At 34.7% G+C, this 23,806-nt stretch overlaps 1 protein-coding gene across 2 annotated transcripts; it reads right to left on the bottom strand.

Annotated features, from left to right (window-relative positions):
• Window positions 1-7,473: 7,473 nt before the first annotated feature.
• Window positions 7,474-9,042, bottom strand: LOC110007248 (uncharacterized). Of its 2 annotated transcripts, none has more exons than XR_002280921.2 (4): window positions 8,911-9,042; window positions 8,766-8,827; window positions 8,045-8,544; window positions 7,474-7,924 (listed from the first exon to the last, which is right to left on the bottom strand). XR_002280921.2 is itself a non-coding variant. In XM_020667116.2 (4 exons), exons 1-4 carry the CDS (start codon window positions 9,008-9,010, stop codon window positions 7,794-7,796), a joined length of 465 nt encoding a protein of 154 aa, XP_020522775.1. In that variant the 5' UTR covers window positions 9,011-9,042; the 3' UTR covers window positions 7,474-7,793. The 2 variants fall into 2 exon arrangements, 1 of the variants encoding a protein (XP_020522775.1); XM_020667116.2 differs by having other exon boundaries at window positions 8,373-8,544.
• Window positions 9,043-23,806: the final 14,764 nt, after the last annotated feature.

Raw genomic sequence — 23,806 nt, 5'->3', positions numbered from 1 at the left:
TACAATTCACTTCTTAAAATTTGTAATAACAATTGTGAATATAATATGTAATATATTTATTATCCAGAAGAAAAAGAGGGAGAAAATGTGTGCATGAAAAAATAATAAAATTTTAAAGAATAATATATATATGAAGATACTACAAAACGTCTATAGGTGAAAATGAGCAGTGATTTTGCTTACTCTCATGACCGTCTAAAGTTCATCGCATGGTCACGATTGTCCGGTAGTGTTTTATTTTTTATTTTTTTTCTATAAATCGGAATGATCTAAAATTTGGAACGTGTGTTCATAAAAAATAGGGGAATCTACGAAAAATATCAAAAAAATATTTTACATGAAATAAATTGATCAAAATACCCCTGAAAAGTTTTAGGGGTATTTTGATCAAATTTTTTTTCACGAATTACTTTTTTATATTTTTATTAGATGCACCTCACTAAGATGTACACATGCTCCAAATTTCAGATCATTTCCATTTGTAAAAAAAATAAAAAATAAAATACTACCGGACAAATAATGATCAAGCGATGAACTTTGGACGGTGATGAAGGTAGGCGAAATCACTACTCATTTTCGCCTATAGACGTTGAGAAGACTTTTCAATATATATATATATATATATCCTACTTGAGAGAATCAAGGAAAAACTTATAATTATAATATTTTAAAAAAATAAATTGTTATTGTTAATATTTAAATTTTGATACTTATAATTAAATTGTACTATTCTGCTATTCATCTATAATCATCATAATAATAATTATGAACATTATACATATCATATTTATTATAATAATTGATTGAAAGGGAATTATAACATTTATAAAGCAGAGGTGAGAGAATTTCGAGAAAGATAAAATTTTAGGTTAATGGTTTTTTTGGGGGAGAAAAGAGAAGAGTGGGAGATAATGAAAGCAAATGTGTTGTCATTACTATAAAATCTCCATGTGCATCTAAAAAATGAATAGGTGAGAGAGTTGAATAGGGACTCATTTTTAAAATAAAGATGGAGAGACAAAATAGGCATTTTTATGATAAATGACATATATAATAAATAGGAGAGAGTGTCATTAAAGAAAAAATTAAAGACAAAGTAGGAATTATTTAGACAATAAAATGATAAAAGACAAACGCTTGGCAAAATAATAAGAAAGGCTTCCTATCCCTCGTATTTTCATAAAAAATTTCAAATTTAGCTGTACTTAATGAGTAAGTCATCCATATATCTATGAAAATAGGAAGGAGGGCCTTTGCTCTCTCCATCTCTTTTTATTCACGTCTCTTTATCTCTACACTAACCAAGAAAATAAGAAAGATTAGGGAGGATTTTAATCTCAAATATTAGGATAAATAAGAGCCCACATAGATACATAAAAATAGAAAGATATATACATAGACCTATATTTCATACTCTAAACTCTCTCGCTCTCTATACCCCCTATTTTAAGGTCACCTATCCTATATTTTATCCAGGTCCACTTCTATTTTTGCGATAGAATAGATAAATAGTGGATTTAGATAAGCAAGTCAACACATAATACTATACCAAGTTATCATATTCGAGGAAAAGAGTCATCAACTATAAATGATTGAGGGTGGTAATTAGGCTTGAACTCGAGCGTTTAGCGGTTGACATAATCTAACACTACATCTCAAATACAATTTATACTTTTTTAAGAGTGTTGCTGTCAATTTAAGAAACTTGGTATCGTTCTGCTACGTACTAAATTGTGTATCATCATAAACAACAAACAAGTGATGTTATCATGTAAACTGCTACATGGAAAATGGGGAGGTGTGAAAGGGAGAGGATAAGAAAAGAGGGGATGTGAGAGATTTTAGGAAACATGTTTATACAAAGATAGATGATAAAAAAAATGTGGATGTGGAAGTGGGAAAAGGTGAGACAAAAATGACAAGGTAGATGGGGAGATGTGAGAGATGAGTTATAGGAAAGAAGGTATGTATTTAAAGATATATTTGAGGAAGGGGGAGATGTATTCAAAATGTTGCGTATCAAGTTTTTTTCTCTCAGGAATTTACTTTTTAATAATAGTACAAAAGTCAATTGTAGCATATGTAAAATCCAGGCGGTTAACATGAGGCAATGTCATATACTTGAATCCATTTTTTAGCTTTAATATGATGTATTACTGGATGGAAAACCTAGTGTCACTAGAGGGAAAACCTAGTGTTGTGTTTGGATTTTTTGTAAAAAATGTTTTTCCTATGTTATATATATACCTAGTTTATTTTTCTAAATATTTTTTTATCAAATTGTTAGGATTTTTGGATGACAACCTATTATATGAGTCATTAGTGGGCTAATGATAGATTTAACGGTTTGTTTACAATTTGTTAATCTAAATTTACTACACTTGCGAGAATTACAACAATAGCTACATTTGGATCTCAAGTCCTATAGACTATGAATGTGAGAGTTACAAAAGAAATGTGTTCTCTATAAAAATAGGTTAACCCATCAAGAAATGAATTAAGAGAAAAAGATAGAGAATGATGAAAAAGCGATATGCAAAATGAATAAGATTCACCAAAAAGAACTCTCAAGATTGCTTGTCCACTGAATTGTAAAACATACAAAGATGATACAAGATCTTCGACTATCTCTATATGAATGGCTTGATCTATAGGATTTCGTATGAAACTTTAAGTCCCTCGTGTGACTTAATAGCAAATCCAAGTAAGTTGTTTATTTATTTATTGATATTATACATTGTATTATTTTTTTGTATTGGGACTAACAAGGTAGAGATGCAAGAGATAGGGTTGGAGGAGAGAGATGAGATATATAAGTAAAAGAGGGTATAGAAAGAGGTCTAAGAGAGAGAAGAGGTATTCAAAGATACATGAGATAGAGTAGAAATCATGAATTAAGGAAAAGATGAGATAAAAAAATGGAAAGATAAAGAAGAGTATTTTCTTGTTTGGTCATGCCAATCATCTCATATCTTGACTAACTGTTTTTCTTTTTTTAGCAAATTATGTACGGATACTATTGGGGAGGGGGAATCAATTACCAAATTAGCACTCATTTGCCCGAATTTACGAGCACCCCCACCAACCCACGACTATTTTTTTTCCTAAGTTAACCCGTGTCCGGCAATGCAAACACCGGACAAGGGCATTCGTTTTAAAACAATGTATGTTTGGGCTTTCAAAACCCTGCGAGCTCCATTTCTTCAATTTTCTACTCATTTCTTTGTTGCTTAAGCTTGTTTTGGGAGGTGAGGGCTCAGTTGAAGAATGCCATGAAGAGCGGCAGTGAGAGAAAGAAAGAGCATAAATTGATCGATGGAGAAAGAAAGAGAAAGCTCGAGTTTTTCTGATGCTAAACCTTAATCCCTTTCTCATCATAGAACCCTAGTCTTAGGTTCCCATGGCATTGTTCTAATAAAACTCATTTCCCATCGAGGAAAAACTAAAACGACATAGAAACACACAAAGAAAGCCCAATTATCCGGCATTAAACCTATCAAAGATTGCAATTCGTCACAAAAGAAATGAGGCTCAAATCGAATCATTTAACTCATTTTTGAGTTTTGATTCCACAAGAAACTCATTTACGGGCCAAAATCCTTAACCCCTATTGTTTATTTAGATTTAGAAGGGCGAGAGAGAGAGAGGCGATTTAGTAAAAGTGTAGAGAGAGTAAAATGATTGGTGGCCTGGGAGAAAATATTGTTCAGCAATGCAAATGCTGGACAGCTTTGAAGAGTAAAGGAAAAACCTCATATCCAGTGTTTACATTACCAAAACAAGAGGGCAATTACCATACCGTTCATGTGCTAAATGTATCCTCAACTTTTGAACAAATGGTTGAGACTATTTGTATACACTAGATTGTAAAAAGACAATAAGATTATTTTCTTACTTCATATTTGGTAAGTGCTCTCATAGTATATAAAAAAAACTTATATAAAAAAAGACGTTTGTGTTAAACTCAGATAACTTTTAGCCATTAGATGTGAAACCAACACTTTGTGTTGTGAGTTGTGACATTAACATCAATTAAAACTCAAAAAAAAAAAAAAAGTTGTGACGTACACATATCCCCTTGATATTGCTTTTGACTAATAAGACTTATTATGACATTCTCACACCGCAGATAAATAGTTTTACAATATACAAATCCATCATAGAGATTATATAAATCACAATTTCTTGCACAAAACCATGTCAACATCTACATGAGTGTTCGAAAATTTGAACTGGCCTTAGAACCAGATAACGGCTGATCTAAACCAGTTTTGGCATGTTTACTGTTTTTCCAGACGTTTTTTTCGTCGATTCACTATTTTTACTCACAGTAAAACAGCGATCCGATCGGGTCAGGTTTTTGGGGTGCCCATTCCTGTCGCCAATCCATTTTTTAAAGTTACAGATGCATCCGTAGCTGCAGAGGTAAGGTGCACCTTCAAATTTTATCATGGTATATAATTTTGATGTAAAATGTTCTTAGGATTATATCAAAATCTATTTTTATATCTAATTATAAAATTTTAAATTTAAATTTAAAAATTGGTTAAAATCAAGTAGATCTATAAACATATGAAAATCTTCAAAATGGACAGTGTAGATAATATGTTGTAAAATGCACTATTTTTTAGACTTGAAATCTTTTTTATTTTTTGTGGTCATACATCTCGATGTCGAGATGATCAATCAAAGGGTTTTTCAACATTAAAACTACCTTTTTTCCATGGATTTTTGAGGTGCATCCGTAGTTCTACATAATAGGTTGCAACGTTATATAAACTTTTTAATTTTTTAAATCACTATAAACTTTTTCCTTTTTTAAATCACTATAAAATAGAGCTCGCGCTTTTGTTTGTTTAAACTTTGCCAAAAATATGTTATACTCCCTTAGGAGTATATTAACTATCGTCCCTCATGTAAAACCTCTTGTAGGATTAATTTTAGGATCCTAAATTTTGGAGATGTGACCTCTTTAGCCCCTAGATTAACACGAAGAGGGAAAGAAAAACCCTAATCTCATCCTCTAATTGCTTGAAAAAAATGATGACTCAAGATTAAATAAACAACATCCAAATTTTAGAGGGGTGAGATCTAAGTGTTACGAGACTTCCAACTTTTTTTTCTTTTTTGTTTTGAGATTATTGATCCAATGATTCTTAAGGGTTTCCCAAAATTTCGGAGTGAATCCCAAGTAGGTTTTCTTATTGATGGAGTAGATGTACACTACAATCCCATGAAGCAATATTTAGGGAGTGTTTAAAGAGTCAAACTTGGACTCTCACAACCATGTTGGAATTTTCCACCTCACTCCGACAATTTTAACTCGAGTGATTCTGAGTCAGAGCAAGTAAGTGTTAATATAAAACATTTAACAGTTATAAAAAGTATGAAGACTCTTCAATTTTGTGGTTCCCGACTTGAGCCAAAATAGGCCGATTACCGAGTCGGTTATTTTTCAAACACTGTTTAAGCTTTAAATTCCATCCTTAGTCAAACACATGTTTTGACTAGAACATGGTCAAATCTCGATTTCTAAACAAATCTTAGGCTTTGTCCCTTCCATTGTCGGCCTAAATCGCGCAAATCAAACTGGAAATTATTAATTATTCATCGAATTTCACCCATACTTTTAGGGATTAGAGAAACTCAAGCTTTTTTAAAGGCAAAAGCTAATCAAAACCACTAAATAATACATCAAAACCACTAAATGATACATCACAACTACCAAACAATTAGCATTTTTAAAAAAAAATTGCCTTTCCGTACAATCAACGGAACCAACAGTTTTACATGCGTAGTCTAAAGTTTATTTATTTATTTATTAGGGGCGGTAAATCAACGACCAAAATGGTGAAATAACGTTCTTCAAGACCGTTACTTTTGGGTTTGGGCACGAGTTACCACAAGAGAGAAATGTCTCTTGTCGCCTTGTGTTGTTTAAAAAATGACCATCGTTACCCTCTAGGTAAATTGCAAGTTTCTGTGGTCCGCTGGCGTGGTCATGCATTCAGATGATAGTTGTAATCATTCTTTCAAAATTGGCCATCTAGATTAGGAATTGCTTATCTGGATTAGGAATCAATGGGGCTCTCTCGTTTTTTAATTGAAACTGAGTCGGTTCAATTCCCATAGACTCGCCTGGTTCCATAAGAGAATAGGGAACTAGGAATCATGCATTTTATATGATAGCTATAATAAGTTGATGATCTAGATGAGGAATCGCTTATTTGGATTGGGACTTGATGAGATCAACCCGGTTCCTAATCAAAACCCAAAATCGGTTCCATTCCTGTCAAAACCCGAAATCAATTCCATTCCTATACACTCGCCTAGTTCCATCAGAGATGCAGGCAAATCTGTCAGCAAACGGAGCGACTTGGATCACCCGAATTTCCCAGTTCACACTTTCTTTTACTAGTTCCATTGTTATTTTCAAAATTAAAATTATTATTTAATTGTTTTTGGAACCGATTCTTGCATTGGAGAATCAGTCCGGTTTGCCGATCCAAAGTAGAATTCTAAAAGCTCGGTATGACCAGTTGTTCGAGTTTTTGAAACACTAGTTGTGATGTTTGGCAACATTGTGATAATATTGGTCACTAGTTCAGGTCCTATAGGAGCACATTCCACACTCACTCACTCCCTGAGGCAAAACAAGTGCTGACAAGAACTTGTGGAGGGGATTTTCACGATATGATAATTTTTAGAATCGAGTACTTCTCTGAAGAATAAAAAAATAAATTTTGAGCTTTTAAACACTTGGAGCTCACTGTTCAAAATTGGACAGTCTTTACTCAATCTTAGAATAGGTCTCTAGGTGGAAGAGGTTACATATTTAAAACTTGGGGTCTTAAAAACCCTCCTAGATCGAGCTAGTGAATAACCTGCTCCTACAAGGAGCATAAAATCTTTTGGACCTTTCGTGCAAATCAGTGACGTGGCGAGTATTGATTAGATGTTAGAACTTGGGCAGTCCGTATCATATATCTATATTTTTTAATGTTTTCATTCCGTATCATATTTTGCCATCCAGTTTTAAAATTGATGTAAATTGCCACGTGACATACAAGGAAAAAGGAGCCAATTCCTCAAAGTAGAAAGGAATGTTTAGCTAAACGACACAGTTTTCATGAGCCTTAAGTCATGTAGAAATTAGTGCCCTCTTAAAAATCCTTGGATTTTAGACATAATTTTTTAAGGAATATAAAATCTCTAATATAGAGATCATGAATATGTAAAAAAAATAAAAAAAATTAAAATTAAAAACTCAAATGGCAATTTTATGAAGAAAATATTTAGACCATTCGTTTCAACCTTCTTGTGGAGGGACCACCCATATGCATCGATCTTTAAGATGAATATTTCATGCCTTAGGAACGCAAATATAGAAATGTGTCCCCACACACATACAACAATTTTCCTCAGTTGAAATCCCTAAATGGTGAGCATTTCATGGCAATTCTAAAGAATTAATTAAGAATAAACTTCCCCATTTCTTTATTGATAAAAGGCGCTTAAATTTTGCCTATCATGAAACATGAAACCCAGATTTTTAGGGCTTCAGCTTAATGAAACTCTCATAAATTTGAATTTTTCTTTTTTTATATGGACTGTTATTCCCTAGTCAGAAGTTCAGAACCAAGTGACCGAATTAAGCAGTGTCGAACTAACATTTCTTTCAAAATTGTATTAAAAACACAAATTCTCACGGGATGAGAACACTGATCACGATCACAGTAAGAATTTATCTAATTCTCCAGTCCTAATGCAAAAATCGGCATGCCCTTATGGATCTACGGCCGCTTGTTATGAATAGGACGCCGCTTTCGTGCATGCACATAGTCCATGCTCATAAGCCGCCATGTCTCCGCATCTCCGAGTCGAGTCCTAATTGTATGCGCGAAATCTGGGCCATCTATTCTCCCTATCCATCAGAGCGAAAGAAACAGCACTTAATAAGCAAAAAAGAACATTACCAAGAAAAGAAAAGAAAAAATTCTACTTTTTTTTTTAAATATTGGAACAAAATTTATAAATTACATACTTGCATGGCTAGGCTCGGCTCCTAAGTTAGCAGGCTTAGATGGAGCATGGCTAGGCTTTCTTGTGGTCTCATGGCAGGTGCATTTCGACTCGACACGGAACAATGAGCTTCTATTTCATGTCAGCTTGAGCTCGGCTCACGAAAAGAATAAATAAAATTCGGCTAAACTATAGTTGTTACTATAGATTATAGGGAAATATATGGAAAAAAAACAAAAAAACAAAAAAACAAATAAAAGTTAAGGGGGTGAAGGTGAGCCAAGCCGAGCCATGCAAGCTTGTGAGTTGAAGGAAAAAAAAAGGTTAGTTGTTGATGGGAGGGTGTGAACTTGGGGAGCTGTAGTCTTCATTGAAGGGTTGAACTTCTTCTTGTTGTTGGTTTGGAAGAGGAGGAGGTAATGGGGTGGGCAAGAGTGTCGTCATTTCTTTAGAAGTATCACTTGAGAAATGATCAATGCCTTGGCCTGTGATTTTGCAACTTGTTTGGACACATTCCTCCACCTAAATTATCAAGAAACTTCACTCTGAGAGAGAAAGAAATTTGACTATTCACTTTGTTGAGAGAGAGAGAGAGAGAGAGAGAGAGAGAGAGAGAGAAACTTCAATATTCACTTTGGGGGGGGGGGGGGGAGAGAGAGAAACTTCACTATGAGAGAGACAGAGACACTATGAGAGAGAGAGAGAGAGAGAGATTTATTACAACAAAGAAAGAACATACTTACCACGGCTAAGTCCCCAGCCCTTAACTTCCTTGAAAGTTTGCTCATGGCTGAGAGAGGAGGACCTGAAATTATTCAAACAGCTCATGAATCAATGAGAGAGAGAGAGAGAGAGAGAGAGAGAGAGAGTCTTATTCCTAATGCTTACCATGAAGTGGTGAGCTCGGTACTTCTAAGTGGTTAGAACTGCAGATTGGGATTAACGTAGAGAGAGTAAAAAGCAGGGTTGTGAGGATGAGGAGTTCCATCTTTCCTGTCTCTCTACTCTAATGGCCTTCCTACATTTAGAGAAGGATCGATGGGGTTATATACGCCTTAATAAAAGAGTCCCAAAAGAAAATAGTGTGGAAAGTATGATGTGCCAAAAGGAGAAACACAAACGGATTGGACCCACTTCACTTAACATATAACTTCTTGCTACGCTCCAAAGCGCTAAAATCCACTACTCTCCAACTTTAATAAAAGAATTAGACTTAAAAATTATATAATGTACTCCTGCGGGTACATGCTCCTTGCTAAAATTTACTACTCATCAACTTTAAAAGAATAAAGTTAAAAATTATATAATGTACTCCTGCAGGTACATGCTTCCTCAACCTAGCAAACAACCTTATTTATGAAAAAAAGTGTACATTAAGGTTTAAAAAAATGGATCGGCCACCTCAAAAAACGAGTCAGAAGATCGAAGAAAGGCCTAAAAAATTAAAAAAATACTAAACTTTCTAAAAATAGTGTTTTCTAAGTTTCAAAACAATTTTAGGGTGTTGCATTATGTACTTACACTATTTTATAAAAATACATGAATATTGAGATGTCGTTTTCCTATCTATATATTTATAGACCATTGAATATTTTTAGGGCTTTTTTTTTTTCCCTTTGAATGTTAAAAAAGAAAAGAAAAAGAGATATATGTCACATTAGAATTAGTTAATTTAAAATGATGTTGTAAAGTTCTAAAATTAGCTATGGCATAAAATAACTATGGTGTAAATTAACTATGTTAAAACTAGGTGTGAAAGAAATATAGCTAAGTTTACACCCGGTATATCATCATCCTCATCAGAGTATTTTTTCAATTAATTGGGGTTGGCTACATGAATCTCGGTTCGCCATTATGCTCTATTAAATATCATACCCTCATTGAGACCATAAGTCCCCATATCTTTTCGGACCACTGCCAACCACGTCTTTTTGGGCCTACCCTTTGCTCTTTTTAACCCTTCTACTTGAACTAACTCGCACATCCTAACAGGTGTTGTATTTGGTGGGCGCCACATACGGCCAACCCACTTAAGTCTACTATCTCTTATCCTATCGCCTATTGGTGCCACACTTAAATTCTCCCGAATTGATTAATTTCAAATTCTATCCCTTCTTGCCTTGCCACTCATTCAACATCATCATCTCCGCTACAATCGTTCTATGGGTATATTGTTTTTTGTCTGCCCAATATTCCTCCCCATAGAGCAAAACTAGTCTCACAGTTGTCATATAGAACTTGTCATTCAGCTTCATTGGTATGTGGCGATCACATAAAATTCTAGTTGCATATCTCCACTTTGTCCAACCAGCTCGAATTTTATGTGCGACATCTTCCTCAATCTCTTCATTTTTCTGGATTATCAACTTAAGATATAGAAAGTGCAGTCTTTTGTTCATGATTCATGACAAAACTTTACTTTAGCTGCCTACCTAATGCCATCAAGTCCTTTTACCTGGGCATGGAACAGGTTAAGGGAAAGTTTAAAGTCATCACCCTTCTTAGATCACACTTTAATCGAAAAGGTTAAGGGAAAGTTTAAAAAAAAAGTTTACACCTTGTATATGAACTATATAAATAAAATAGCTTTAAATATTTAAACTATGTAAATAAAGTAATAAACTATGTAAAATATAGCTATGTAAATTTTCCGGGCATTGTAAATGTCTCGTGCGTGAAATTGCTCCCAAAGGTTTGTAAAATTCTAACATTTAAAATTTCTCTCAAAGAGTCATAGGTTGAACTGATGACGGGAGAGTTCCAAGAAGTAGTTTGAAACTCAATTTTTTTAAAAAAGTACTCAATTTTGAAGTGGACGTGAATTAGACCGGTTTCGACAATTTCAGATCTGGAACACAAAATTTTTAGGTGATTTTTAAGAGAAAAAAAAATGGGGGCGGGTGATCGTATTTCAAAAAAAAATTAAAACTTCCCTTGTTAAAACCGGTTCAGGTCAGAACCGGTTCTATCAGTGAGTCAACTGGTGGTTCTATCTGTATAGGATGTGAATTAGACTGATTTTGACAATTCCCGATCCGGATAACCGAATTTTTAGACCTTGTGTCTATATGTTACCAAGATTGAAGAGAGAGTTTCCAAGAAGTGGTTAGAAACTCAAATTTTAAAAACAGAAGTACTCAATTTTGAAGTGGACGTGAATTGGACCGGTTTCGACAATTCCAGATTCGGATCGCCGAATTTTTGGACCTTGGTCTATATGTTTCCAAGATTGAAGGAAGAGTTTCCAAGAAGTGGTTAGGCACTCAAATTTTGAAATCAAAAGTACTCAATTTTTGAAGTGGATCCCAATGTTTCATTTAAGGAATTGTTTGATTTGCTAGCTAAATTACAAGTTGGGCCTATTTGAAAAATTATCACCAGTAATTTGACCTCAAGAGATGTTTGATTCACAAATTTGAAATGATTCTCAATTGCAATTGAGCTCCTAAAACGAATTTTGGAAAAAGTTTATATAAGGTATCAACCTTATATTATTGAAATAAGGTACATTTCAAAAATCCACTTAAATGTGTGTGAATATGAAAGAAAAATAGCTTTCAAATCAGACAAAATAATACATATTGTAGCACATTATCTATATCCACAATTTTCAAGATTTTTAAGCGTTTATAGATCTGCTTGATCTATGCCATTTTTTTTAGTTTTGAATTTCATAATTAAAGGCAAAGAAATTTTTTTTTTATTTTGGCTATTACAAAGGTTTTCACCATCAAACCAACCTTTTAGGGTAGACTTTTGAGATGCACCTTATTTTTGTAATACAAAGTTGAACCTTATACGAAACGCATCCTTTGAATTTTTTGCAACACTATTTCAATTTCAAGTAGCTTTGCAAAAAATTAGGGGTCTCTCCCTGTCTCTCGCTCTCTCAACCACTACCACACTACAACACCGTCACCACTATTGCCACTCCACCGCTACCATCACCGAGCCACCGCCATTCCACCATCCACTCCGCCACCACCACCACTACTACCACCATCAACACTATCGCAGCCGCCTCCACCATCACCACTACTGCTGCTGCCTATCCCCCATCACCACTACCACCACCGCTGCGGCACCACCATCATCATCGTACTACCATCACTACTACTACCACTCTACGACCACCACCGCCTACTTGCCATTACTTCCCACCACCATACTACCATCGCTCCATCTGTTTCACCACAACCACCATCATTGTCACACTATACCATCACCAACACTATCACTACCGCATAATAACAACTTATAACTCAAATTGTAACAATTAAACACCCGTAGACAGCAAAATGACAATTGACCAAATTGCCATTTGATCAACTGCAAATCGGAGAAAAACACTATTTGACAAAATTTTGTTCTCCAGATGAAAAAAATACCCCTAAGTAGGTATTCTGTCTGAGGGAATATGTATGCAATTTGCTCCCACAGGAGCATGCCATAAATTAAAATTAAAATTCCATATGGCAAGATCCAATTGGCCTATGACATTGTAACCAAACCCTTGAGCCCAAAGGACCAAATGAAATCCTCCGATGCCACATACCCTAATATCAAATGTCATTCTATCCATGTTATCGCCCGAAGGACCAAATGAAATCCTCCGATGCCACATACCCTAAATATCAAATGTCATTCTATCCATGTTATCGCCCACATCATCAAATTGTTGCCACATCACTTTCTCCTTCATTTTCGTACAAGGGTGGTGCACGTTCCATTTCTATATAAGATAGTCAATTAAATTGATAAAATGCACTATTGTTGTATCCACTATTGGTGACTTGGACCATGCCAATTCCCTTAACATAGGGTCTAGACAAAGGCATATGGGGCACATGACCCTGCCCCCTTAGATGTCCCCTACCTTCAATACTTTGAACCATAGAAACTATTCATTCACTTTGATGATCCACATTGCTATGACTTCCAATTTATGGGGCCAAAGGCTTAAATGTTCCCTCGTGAGGGTAAAGCTTTATGATACTAAATTTCGAGGAGGTAACCTCCTCAACCTTGCGATCGTCTTCCAAAAAAAAAAAAAAAACAGAAAGGAAAATATGTGGGAAAACAATAAAGTCCTGAGATTGATTATAGACCATCCAATGTTTGGACAGTCAAGATTAAAGCCTTTAAGAACTCAAAATCCGTTGTTTTTTTTTTTGTTGTTGAAAATACTCATTGATGGTTCTAAAGTGGACCCCAAAATATCTTATAGGTAAAAATCAGCCTAAATATCTCTTTTGATAAAACATGAGTAAATGTACAATATACACCCACGGGAGTATGCTACAGGCACTTATCTATGGCCTATTGTTCCGTACTACCTCTGCAAGTACAGGAGAATAACACCTTTTAATATCCGGATCTTGGACCACCATTAAGGTTGGGTCCAATTTACCTTTAGAGGCCCATTAGGCTGGGTCCTACCCATCTAGATTTTGCCCTTTAGGGCCCAAAACATGAATAGGCTGGCCTCCTGATGGGTTCTGAGGCCTGGCGAAGCCCGGTTACATTTGCAATGGCGACATTGCATCTGTTCCTGTACCATGAGAATGGTGGTTTTGGGGATATTTCCTGTATGAATCCATGTTCATGGGTGAATTTCTAGATGCTAAACTTCTTTTCATATTCCATTCATGGGGTAGCTAAAGGGCCCAGCGGAGTAAGTGGGTCAACTCAGACCTAAGTGTGATTTCGGACCCCAATTCTAGACCCAATGGGTCAGATCTTGGTCCAGGTGGGGTCCATCCTAAGACCCTATTGGGCTAGCAAGGCCAGCCATGGTCCTTACAAGGTCAGCCTGAGCCCAACCCAGCCCGACCAAGCTGAAGATGCCTTGGCCCAAGCCTGATTGGGGGCAATCTGAGCCTAATACACACAAATGAAAAAAGAAAAGACAAGAGAATAAGGAAAAAAAGGGTTGGGTTAAGGCAGCCCTGACCCAAGCATAGCCTGGCAAGGCCCTGGGTTGCATTTTTTGGTCCATGCCCTAGTTTTTCAAGGCATTGGGCCTCCCAATCTATTGCCAAACCTACCTATTGACTAGGGTTAGGTCTAAGTTAGATTCTCAACAAGACCCAACCCAATATATATAAGTATATATGAAATATGCAAATAAATATTTTTAATATATTTATATTTTTTATATTTTAGGTTTGATTTGAATGGTTTGTGTCCAATTGACTCAGATTTGACACAAGTCCAGGTCAAGGTCAACCAGTACCTGACCAACCAATCTACACACCTACCAATGAGGTGAAAAAATGAGTGGCAAAATTTAAAGGATTGTATACAATAAGACCATTTACCTTTAGTATTGGGAGGTCACAATTGCTTACAATAATTCGATGTAAAATATGATAGCTTGGGTGTGTACCAAAGTTCGATTAAATTTCTTTTGAACTTTGAGTTTGGTCAATGAAATAAATGCATCCACCCAATTTCACATTCAATGGTCAAGATTAATTGTGACCACCTTCTACAAAAGGTAAATGGTCTCATCATACACTTTCCCAAAATTTAAAGTATAGATAAGGATACAATTTCCTTCTTTTTGTAGTATATAGAGGGTATCTTACAATCCTAGTGATTTACTTGTTGGGAAGCTTAACACCACTGGTAAGTAATAGGAGATTTGGGCCCCTACTCTTTGATGAAAATGGACTTCGAGATTTCATCATAAGGCTTCTTGGTACTACCACCATGGCCTCAATCTATTTTCAATGCCACCTTCATATAAAACATATGCATGTGGTTTTTAAATATTGAGTGATTAACGCATGTATTATCCTAAAGTATCATTATTTAAACATATATATTTTTTAAGTTATTGCATTCATACCCATTTTATTCACTTTTCTTAAAAAATAACGAAGATAACTATACTTCAGATTTTGAAGGTCTGAAATTTATCAAAGTCTCTTAGGTTTGTTTGAGGGCCAAATATAGTATTGAACCAATAAGGAGGATAGAAAATTTTGCATCTTGAAAATCCAAAGTTTAGTTGGTAAAAAATAACCAACCTTTTTACTTTTTTTGTTGAGCAAAAACTTTGAATTTTCTAAATCCAATGCATTTATGTTAAAGGAAAATGTAGAAAAAACTTCGGATTTAAATTATGAAGTTTTTTTGTTGCTATACTAAAAAGTCTAGTAATAAATTAGGATTTAGAAAGCCAAAGTTTGTTGAACCATTGCTTTTTTATTTTTTTGCTTTTTTTGTCTAGTAAAACTTAAGATATTGAGAATTTGAAGTTCTTTTTTATTTTTTTGAGCAAAACCTTTTTGTCGAGTAAGAACTTCATATTTTGAAAATCCAAAGGTTTTAATCTTTGGAAGAATATAAGAGGCAAAACTATTGTAAAAAGAATTATTTTGAAAGCTTCAGATTCTCAAAATATGAAGATAGGGAATTTTGAAAAATAAAAAATAAAATTGCACAGATTTGGTATGAATGTAATATTTCTATCAGGTGATTTTTGTAACAGCAGTAATTAAAAGGGTATTTCCATGTTTCTTTATTGTTTTATTCCCAGCATTCTGATCCCAATGAACGATTGAGATAGCCTTAGTTGTAATGTCACAAATTAGTGTTGGAATGTAATAGTATAACTAAAGTTATGCTAATCGTCCGTTTAGATCATATAACTGGGAATAACAATGGGTGACACCACATACAAAGTCTTATTTGTTTTAGCTTGGTGATCGCATGGTGTTAGCCATGGAACATTTGCATTTGGTGATGATTTTACCAAAAATGAGCTTGCTTGTCTAAGTCTAGTTGATTCATGCTATAAATTAAGACCCAGCCATTTTAAACCCCATGGACATATGACATTCTGCTCCTAATAGCTAATGCTAGAAGAGAGAATCCACACAATAGGACTTGCTTTTCTTTGATAATGAGCTAAAACGTGTTTGGTTAGTTCAAGCTCAAACTTAATTTTCTTTTTTCTTTTTTTATAGATTGACTACCATGGTGGTTGAAATTATAGAGCTTTGAATTTTTGGTTTCTCAATCCATCTCATACGGATCCTGAAAGGTGGATGCTAGGGTTACCTTGATACGTGGTTCATGCTATTATTTTATGTACCATTACATGACTCACGCTATAGTGTTTGTGAAAAGGTTGCCTCATGGACGGCTTAGATCGTCAAGCACAGTCCGGTATCTGCAAACATCGTTTGCTTAGTATGGCCCACGAGGGACCACACTCCCACTAATTTCATGTTTCACTATATCATTTCATTTTACAAGCACTCATAAGGCCTTTAAAGGCCACATGCACCCAACAGAAAATGTTCAAATTGATCATCTCGACCTCGAGACTCATAGACATGAAAAAAGGCAGTTTGAGATTTTGGATATGGGGAGGCTTTTTTCCTCCTGGGTATCGAGTCAAGATCGTGTAGGAAGTCGACGATTCCCTAAGCCAACACAAGTACATTATTGAGGTGCAAAAGAGGTGTGGTATGATTGGTTGTCAACCAGTTCAAACTCCATAAATTATAACTATTTTTAGGATTTCTAGCCCTAAAAATAGTTCATCTTCTAACACATTATCTAGATCATCTATTTTCAAAATTTTCAAATGTGTATAGATCATCACCATTTATGGAATTTTCAATTCATAATTGGGGGCAACAATAGATTTTCATATCATTGCAACCCTTATTTATGCAGTGAAGATGTATGTTATCCAATACTTCCCATATTTAATTGTTGTTCTCAATCGTCAAATCAAAGGGATGGCCAGAATAACATGAATGTAAACAACACAAGAACAAATGGGAAATGCAGATGGTAGTTTAGTTGGAATACAAGACCCTACATGTTATAAAAATATTTAGTGATTTTTAAACACGTCAATGGGAATGGAAACCTAGATTGGTAGTTGAAGCTCAAATGGTGCTACCACTACTCTCCAAAACCCCGCCTTTCTCTCCTCTCCAATTCCAAATCCCCCTCCAACATCTCTCTCTTCTAATAATTGCGAACTCCATGTCTCCCCCCACCAGTTCTCTCTCTTCTCTCAAACGCCTCTCTCTCTCTCTCTCTCAAAGCTATTCTAAACCCCCTCTTGTTGAAACATATGCATTGCCTGTGAAATAAATTTTCAAATTTTAGAGGGGTCATTCCGAAATAACTTAGAAATGTTCAGCTTTAGGAGGCACGCGAGCCATTCAATTGTACAAAGGGAAGCTAATGGGAAACAAAAATGCAAGAGAAGGTAAAGAAAAGAAAGCGAGTAGAAAAGAAAGAGCAAAGTGAGAAGAGCGGTGCAATTTGTGGTGCAATTTGGAGAGAGCTGGCGGCTGCAGTTCATAACCCTTGTAAAATTGCTAAAGCCATTATTGGTTTATAGGAAAGACTTCTATACTTCTCTTATTGTACAGGAATTATATATTTCTCCTATCCAACTGTTCAATTTAGATCCAATGAGCCATTAACTGTTTGACCTAGATCTGATGCTTTTGAATTTTTATTTTTATTTTTCTATAAAATCATATAAATATGAAATTTGTTACATACCATCATCTCAATAGGGCACATCTAGAAAAATATAAAAATAATATTCTTAATAAAATAAAATAGCCAAAATACCCCTTAAGTTTTTTGCATGTACGAGTTTAAGAGAGGAATGGACACCCAAATTTTGGTGTCAAAGTGTTTGTAGAAAAAATTTAAAATTAAAACAGTATACAGGCGTGACATTGTAATTGGGTCCATCTGAACTGTTCATTTAAATTGGACGACTAGAAATAGGGAAGTATATAACTTATATACAGTAGATTAGGAGAAGTATAGAAAGCTTGCTCTTGATCTATTTACTTGTAAAATTCTTTTTATACTCTAGTGTAGTATTTAAATGATTGCCTCAAGATAGGTACTCACCATTGGTCCAAGGCGAGGTACTTGGGTAAGTTCGAGTATTATGACCAATATAACAAATTTATAAACAATTAAAAACACGAAAAAGAAAAAGGTGAACAAAAAGGAAGGAGGGCTTGGTTAGCCAGCAGAGAGAAATAGAAATGAGGATAGATCTCGAAAGAGAGATGGAGAAAGATAAAAAGAGGGAGTGAGAGAAATACGAAAACAGAGAATGACAAAGAGAGAGAGAGAGAGAGAGAGAGAGAGAGAGGGAGAAAGGAAAAGAAAACTGGGGCAAAAATCACCCCTCTTTGAGAGAGAGAAGAAGGGAGAATATATATATGGGTGTGGTTTCTATAAGGTTACAACGTTAAACAATCCAATTACGTAGCAACTTCAAATTTTATCATAATATGTAATTTTAAAGTAAAGATTCCTTAGGATTATTTTAAAATATATTTTCATCTTTAATTATAAAATTTTAGACTCAAAAAATGGTTTAAATCAAGTAGATCTATAAACACATGAAACCTTATATAAACTTTTTCATATATATATATATATATATATATATATATATATATATATATATATATATATATATATATATATATATATATATAGATGAAATAAAGGGGGCTATGAACCCTTTTTATTAATGTACCCACAAGTGCTTGGAGGTACTCCCTCATCACTAGGGCAATCTCGTAGCACTAATTTGTTGGGTGAGTGTAGCCATTAAAGGTTTTATGAATGCTTGTAAAATGAGATGATATAATGGAATATGAACTCAATGAGAGTGTGGTCCCTCATAGACCATATTAAGTAAACGATGTTTGCTGATACTGGATTGAGCTTGATGAGCTAGGTCAAGTCGGTTTAGAAAAAACATATGTTACCTGGGCATAGAAAACTATCTTATAAGGGTTCTAATAGGTCATCCCTTGATGAAGTCAGAATATGCTCGGATGAGTGAGCCGAGGGACTGTGTGTCAAAGCCCTCGTTGTTGAGGGCTTTGACATTGCTACCTAGCAGCGGAGCAAGTGCTTTGACTAACTCAAATCGCTCGGGGTGGCTACACATCTATTGGACAGCAGTAAAAAGGGCTCTTTACTCCCTTATAAGAAAATAAAAGAAAGTAATTGACTTGGGCTTTGCTTTGACTACTTAGCTAACGACTGAACTCATTGGGGCGGCAAAAAGCCCTCAACAACACTTAGACGCTGCTAGAGTGCTTTCAAGGCGGGAAACGAAATGAACGGCGAACGGCGAATGCTTCCAAAGCCTCTCGAGTTTCCGGCTGTTTCCTAGATTGAAGTAGCCTTTCGTCGCCCTACCTTACCCTAAGAAGTCACTATCAAACTGCTCGCCCTACTTAAATACCAAAGGTTCGCGAAGCCGCTCCGCGTTACTTTAGTTTAGTAGGGCTTGCTTGCGACTGAAGGAAGTTGGGCTCCTATTGAAAGGCTCTCCCTCCCTCAGCGACCGGCTTTCGATACTATATATAACTATAACGTGACGCTGCCATTTTTCCTTGTCGTGTGATGGTGGCCTTCAGAGATGGGGGCCAAAGCCTCATTCCCGAGCCATTACACGACATGCATAATGATAGCCATTTCGAGAAAGCGAACCACTTTTTAGGGTGAAGCTTATGCATGTACGAGAGATAAATCTATATGCCATAGGAGCTGTGGTCGCATCAGGTCTATGTTATTTTAGTTCGTTTCTAGGGAAGAACCTGGAATCCACAAATTGGGATTATGACCTATTGGTTCATTGACCAGACTTTGGTATTCTACTAATGAGCCTTTGCATAGACTGTGGGTCATGAAAAATACTAGATCAGTTTGATAAAGCAATTGTGGACCGTAGTCTACAATTGAAGGTAGAGTGTCCCAGCGTTTAGTTATTTAATTCCTAGACCATGTGGACCTTTTTCCCATCTAATGAATTGAATTATGTTTTTTTAATGATATATGATTTTTTAAATTATTATTTGTATTTTTCTAGATCTTTTGATATTTAATTATCAAAGATTTATAAAGACATATTGATTTTAGATTGATTTAAATATTCAAATTTGATTCTATGGATTTCTAAAAATCATATAATTAATCTTAATAATTTTAATATTGTATGAGATGCCCAATATGTTAATGGGCCCATCATTGCATGTGGGTGGGGCCCATAAAGTACCACCTAGGGTGGTACACCCCACCCTAATGAAATTTTCCTTGTGTTAGTACAAGCTTTGGCTTGAAGAGAAAGCTTTGAAGTGTTTTGGAAAGATTTTGCATTGTGGAAGCTTTCAAAGGATTTTTGGAAATCATGAGAAGGTTTGTACATAATTTTAGTAAGCACTATATTATTAATATAATTATTTAATTTAATTTTTATTGATGGAAAAATGGTTTAGGAATGAGAGATAAATGTTCTAGAACCTTCTATAATGTTGATAACTCATCTATATAATGGAAGGCTATATTCAATCTCACCTCATAAGTCACCCAAGATCAATGGTCTATATTCAATCTCACAAGAAGAGGAAAGCCAAGGTAAACCCTAAGAAACCCTAATCTTATTGGTAAACCCTAATCTTGTTCAAGCACTATAAAAATGAGATTGATACCTACCCAAATTCTCTACACCTTATCTCATACACCTAATTCCCATATCTATCTCTCATATTTCACAAAGGGGGCACACCCTACTTAGAATATCCCCCTCTCTCTCAAGAAAGGTTTTCTCTCTCCCTTAAGAGACCCAAAGGGGCACACCCTATTCTTTCATCTTTGATATCTCTCTCATGGTAGTTCTCTCAACCATCTCATCTCTCATTGGGGTTTTAGACTATAGGGTTGTGGTAGGAAAGAGAAGTATATCTCTCAAACTAAGCTGCTAAGGAGATTCATTTAAGGGTTTGAGATTTATGATAACTGAATTCATAATTCCATTATAGGGTTTGGCCTAAACTTGTTTTCTCGGTTGAGATTGAAAGTTGATCCCGTGCCATCTGATGGTGGTGACTCGGTGTGGGGTGTAATAATCCCGGTTAAGATAATATTTGTCACTCTTTTTTTGTTTATTATTATATTTAGTTATATTGTCTTTATATTCTCAAGCATAAAAATTGTGGATATTTCTTTGTTTAAAGAAAATTGGTTTAATGGTATCAAGGTTTTTAAGATCTTGGATTTGACAGTTTTATTTTATTTGAAGTGTGAGTTATTGTAATAAGACTACTTGTAAGTGATATTTGTTAAAAGAAAATAAAAACAAAATAAAAGGAGTGAAGAAAAAAAATAAAAAAATATATCTCCCGACAATATCACATTCGTCGGCCTTTCATAATTTAGTGTAATGGCTTCCATGATCTTTTCAAATTCTTCATCCAAATAAAAATAACAATGGTAATTGGAGCATTCAAATGGAAATCCTCTCGGGTTCACAAGATTTACGGCTTTGTAGAGAAAGGTCTTGTCGAGCAAGATGAAGGTGGATTGACGCCATGACAATGGAAAGACCCGAGGGGTTTAACGAAAACATCATGAAAGCTAGTTCATCATTTATCAAGGGGTCAATGATTTTCAGCTTTTTCAAAAAAAATTCTAAGCTGTCTCACATAGAAAGCATGAGATATATTACAAACATCATTTAGAGAGATTGAAATCTTCAAGCTTTGAGGGTTGAATTTTAATCTACTCACATAAATAAAAATGTATAGAAAAAATATATAAATAGACGCTTTATTTTTGATATAAGGTGGTCACAATTAATTTCACTAAAATTGAGTGGCTGCATTTATTTCATTGACCAAGCTCAAAGTTCAAAAGAAATTTTTTTGAATTTTATGACACACCTAAGCTATAAGATTTCATATCGGATGGTGGTAAGTAATTGGTACCTCCCTGTACAACCGGTAAATGCTCTTACTATAGATAATCCCGAATCTATATGCATCAAATTATTTTTTTTGAATTATAGTTTTATTGAACTAAATTAAAAAAATTGAGAAAAAATTGATAATGAATAAATAATTAAAAAAACTAAATATACGTTGCTCCAAAATCCAAACATACCGTAAAGTAATTAAGGAATTTTATCTTCGCTAACTATTGAGTTAGCCCAAACCCATGAAAACAATTGAATTATAATTCAAATGATTATCTGGATCATAGTAAATTGACACGAAAAGATGATAAACATGTAAGTAGTGCAAGTGGCAGAGGGAAAAAAGACGAGGTGTTGCAGATGAAGAGAAGGAAGAACCTTTTGCACATACGCTATGCCCCTGCATGAGCATAATGCGTGTGTACTTCCTCACGCAAAATACTTATTTAAAAATATTGTTCTACTCTAAAATTTTGGGAACCACATAAGAACTACTAGATGATTATTTAAAACTAATAATTGAATTTTGAGTTTTTTGACACTTAGATCCAGCTCTTTAAAATTTGGATGGTCTCTATTCAATCTTGAGGTATTATTTTGTTTCTAGTACATGGAGAGTTTATTTCATAAATCTTTTTTTATTGAGTTTAGTTTTAGGTTATAGAGAATTATTATTGTTATCATCATCAGATCCTTTTTCCAATTATTTAGAATATGCTATACGATATTCGTTAGTCATTCTACTCTATTAAGGAGCACGTCGCTTTCGGGGAATGCCCTAACATAAGCAAATAGTGGAGGTTCAGGATTCATCGAATGTTTGTTTGATAAAGTTTTATATTAGCTGCTCACCTAATACAACTTACCTCTTTTACCCGGCATAGAACGAGTTAAGGTTAAGTTTATGGTGCTCACCCCTCTTACATCTTATAGGATACAGGGATTAGATCCCAAAATTTCATATGTTAAAGGTATTTATACTTGGTGGGTAAATAGAGAGTATACTCCCACGAGTAGGGGTGGCAATGGACCCGGATCCGACCCAGGACCTGAGGGGTAGACCCGATCCATGTCTAGAAAATTGGACCTGACGGATTGGATTTAAGTCCAAATCTTAGACCTGAACACTATTTAGGTCTGGGTCTCGTACTATTTTTTAGGTCTTAATGTTAAATACAGTTAAATATATTGATATTTTAATTTTAGGATAAGTTTATAAAGAGCTGGGGCTCTAAACAATCAAATTAGAGCCTACATCAAAAAATTTACTAGAAGAGGTTATTTTGATGCCCAAATATGATTAAATTGATCATCTCGACATTAAGATGCATGAGCATGAGAAAAAAATAGATTTCAAGTTTTGAAAATAATAAATTTTTTTGGATGGTCAATTTTCAAGATTTTCAAAGTTTTATATTTGTTTGATTTACACTATTTTTAAAGCTTTAAATTTTATAATTAGAGATGAAAATATATTTTAAAGCTATCACAAAAATTTCTAATATTGAACCTACATTGTTTGACACTATTTGAAAGTGAGCGTTACGTTTGATTGTTTAGAGCCTCAGCTCTATACAAACCGCACTCTTTAATTTTTGGGTGGGGTCTTCGTTGGATCCGGGGTCCATATCCTACACTATATTTTTTGGTCCGGTCTGGGTTCACTTGTCCCCATGATAAACAAAGATATCGAAAATTTTCCATTAAATATGATAGTGGCATGAAGTACGGACATTATGCCTTTGAGCGTGAAAATGGAAAGAAAGATCAAGTAAATTTCATATAAAAACTAAAAAAATATTTGTGAAGAAAAATAGGAAAAGACAACTGGTATATTAATACTGGTAAAATGAAGCTCACATACGATGCTCCCTCTGAAGTATACTGCACATTTACTCTCCTAGGCAAAACACTTGCTTGGGTGTTTTTTTTTTTTATTTTTCTTTTTTAATTACAGGATCCTTCTAATTATAACTATATAATTATTTTCAATGAAAAAAATTTGAA

Source organism: Amborella trichopoda, chromosome 10, assembly GCF_054954075.1.
Source record: "Amborella trichopoda isolate Santa Cruz 75 chromosome 10, AtrichopodaSantaCruz75HAP2 v2.0, whole genome shotgun sequence".
In the NCBI taxonomy this organism is placed as follows: domain Eukaryota; kingdom Viridiplantae; phylum Streptophyta; class Magnoliopsida; order Amborellales; family Amborellaceae; genus Amborella; species Amborella trichopoda.
The sequence above is the reverse complement of the archived record's forward strand: the minus strand, read 5'-3'. Positions and strand labels throughout refer to the sequence as shown.

Excerpts from the sequence above, each read along its gene's own strand:
- LOC110007248 (XM_020667116.2), bottom strand. The coding sequence starts at position 9,010 with ATGGAACTCCTCATCCTCACAACCCTGCTTTTTACTCTCTCTACGTTA. Across the intron at positions 8,828-8,910 it reads ACCGAGCTCACCACTTCATG|GTCCTCCTCTCTCAGCCATG; the intron begins GTAAGCATTAGG and ends GAATAATTTCAG. Across the intron at positions 7,925-8,372 it reads TGAAGACTACAGCTCCCCAA|GGAGAATAGATGGCCCAGAT; the intron begins GTTCACACCCTC and ends TCTGATGGATAG.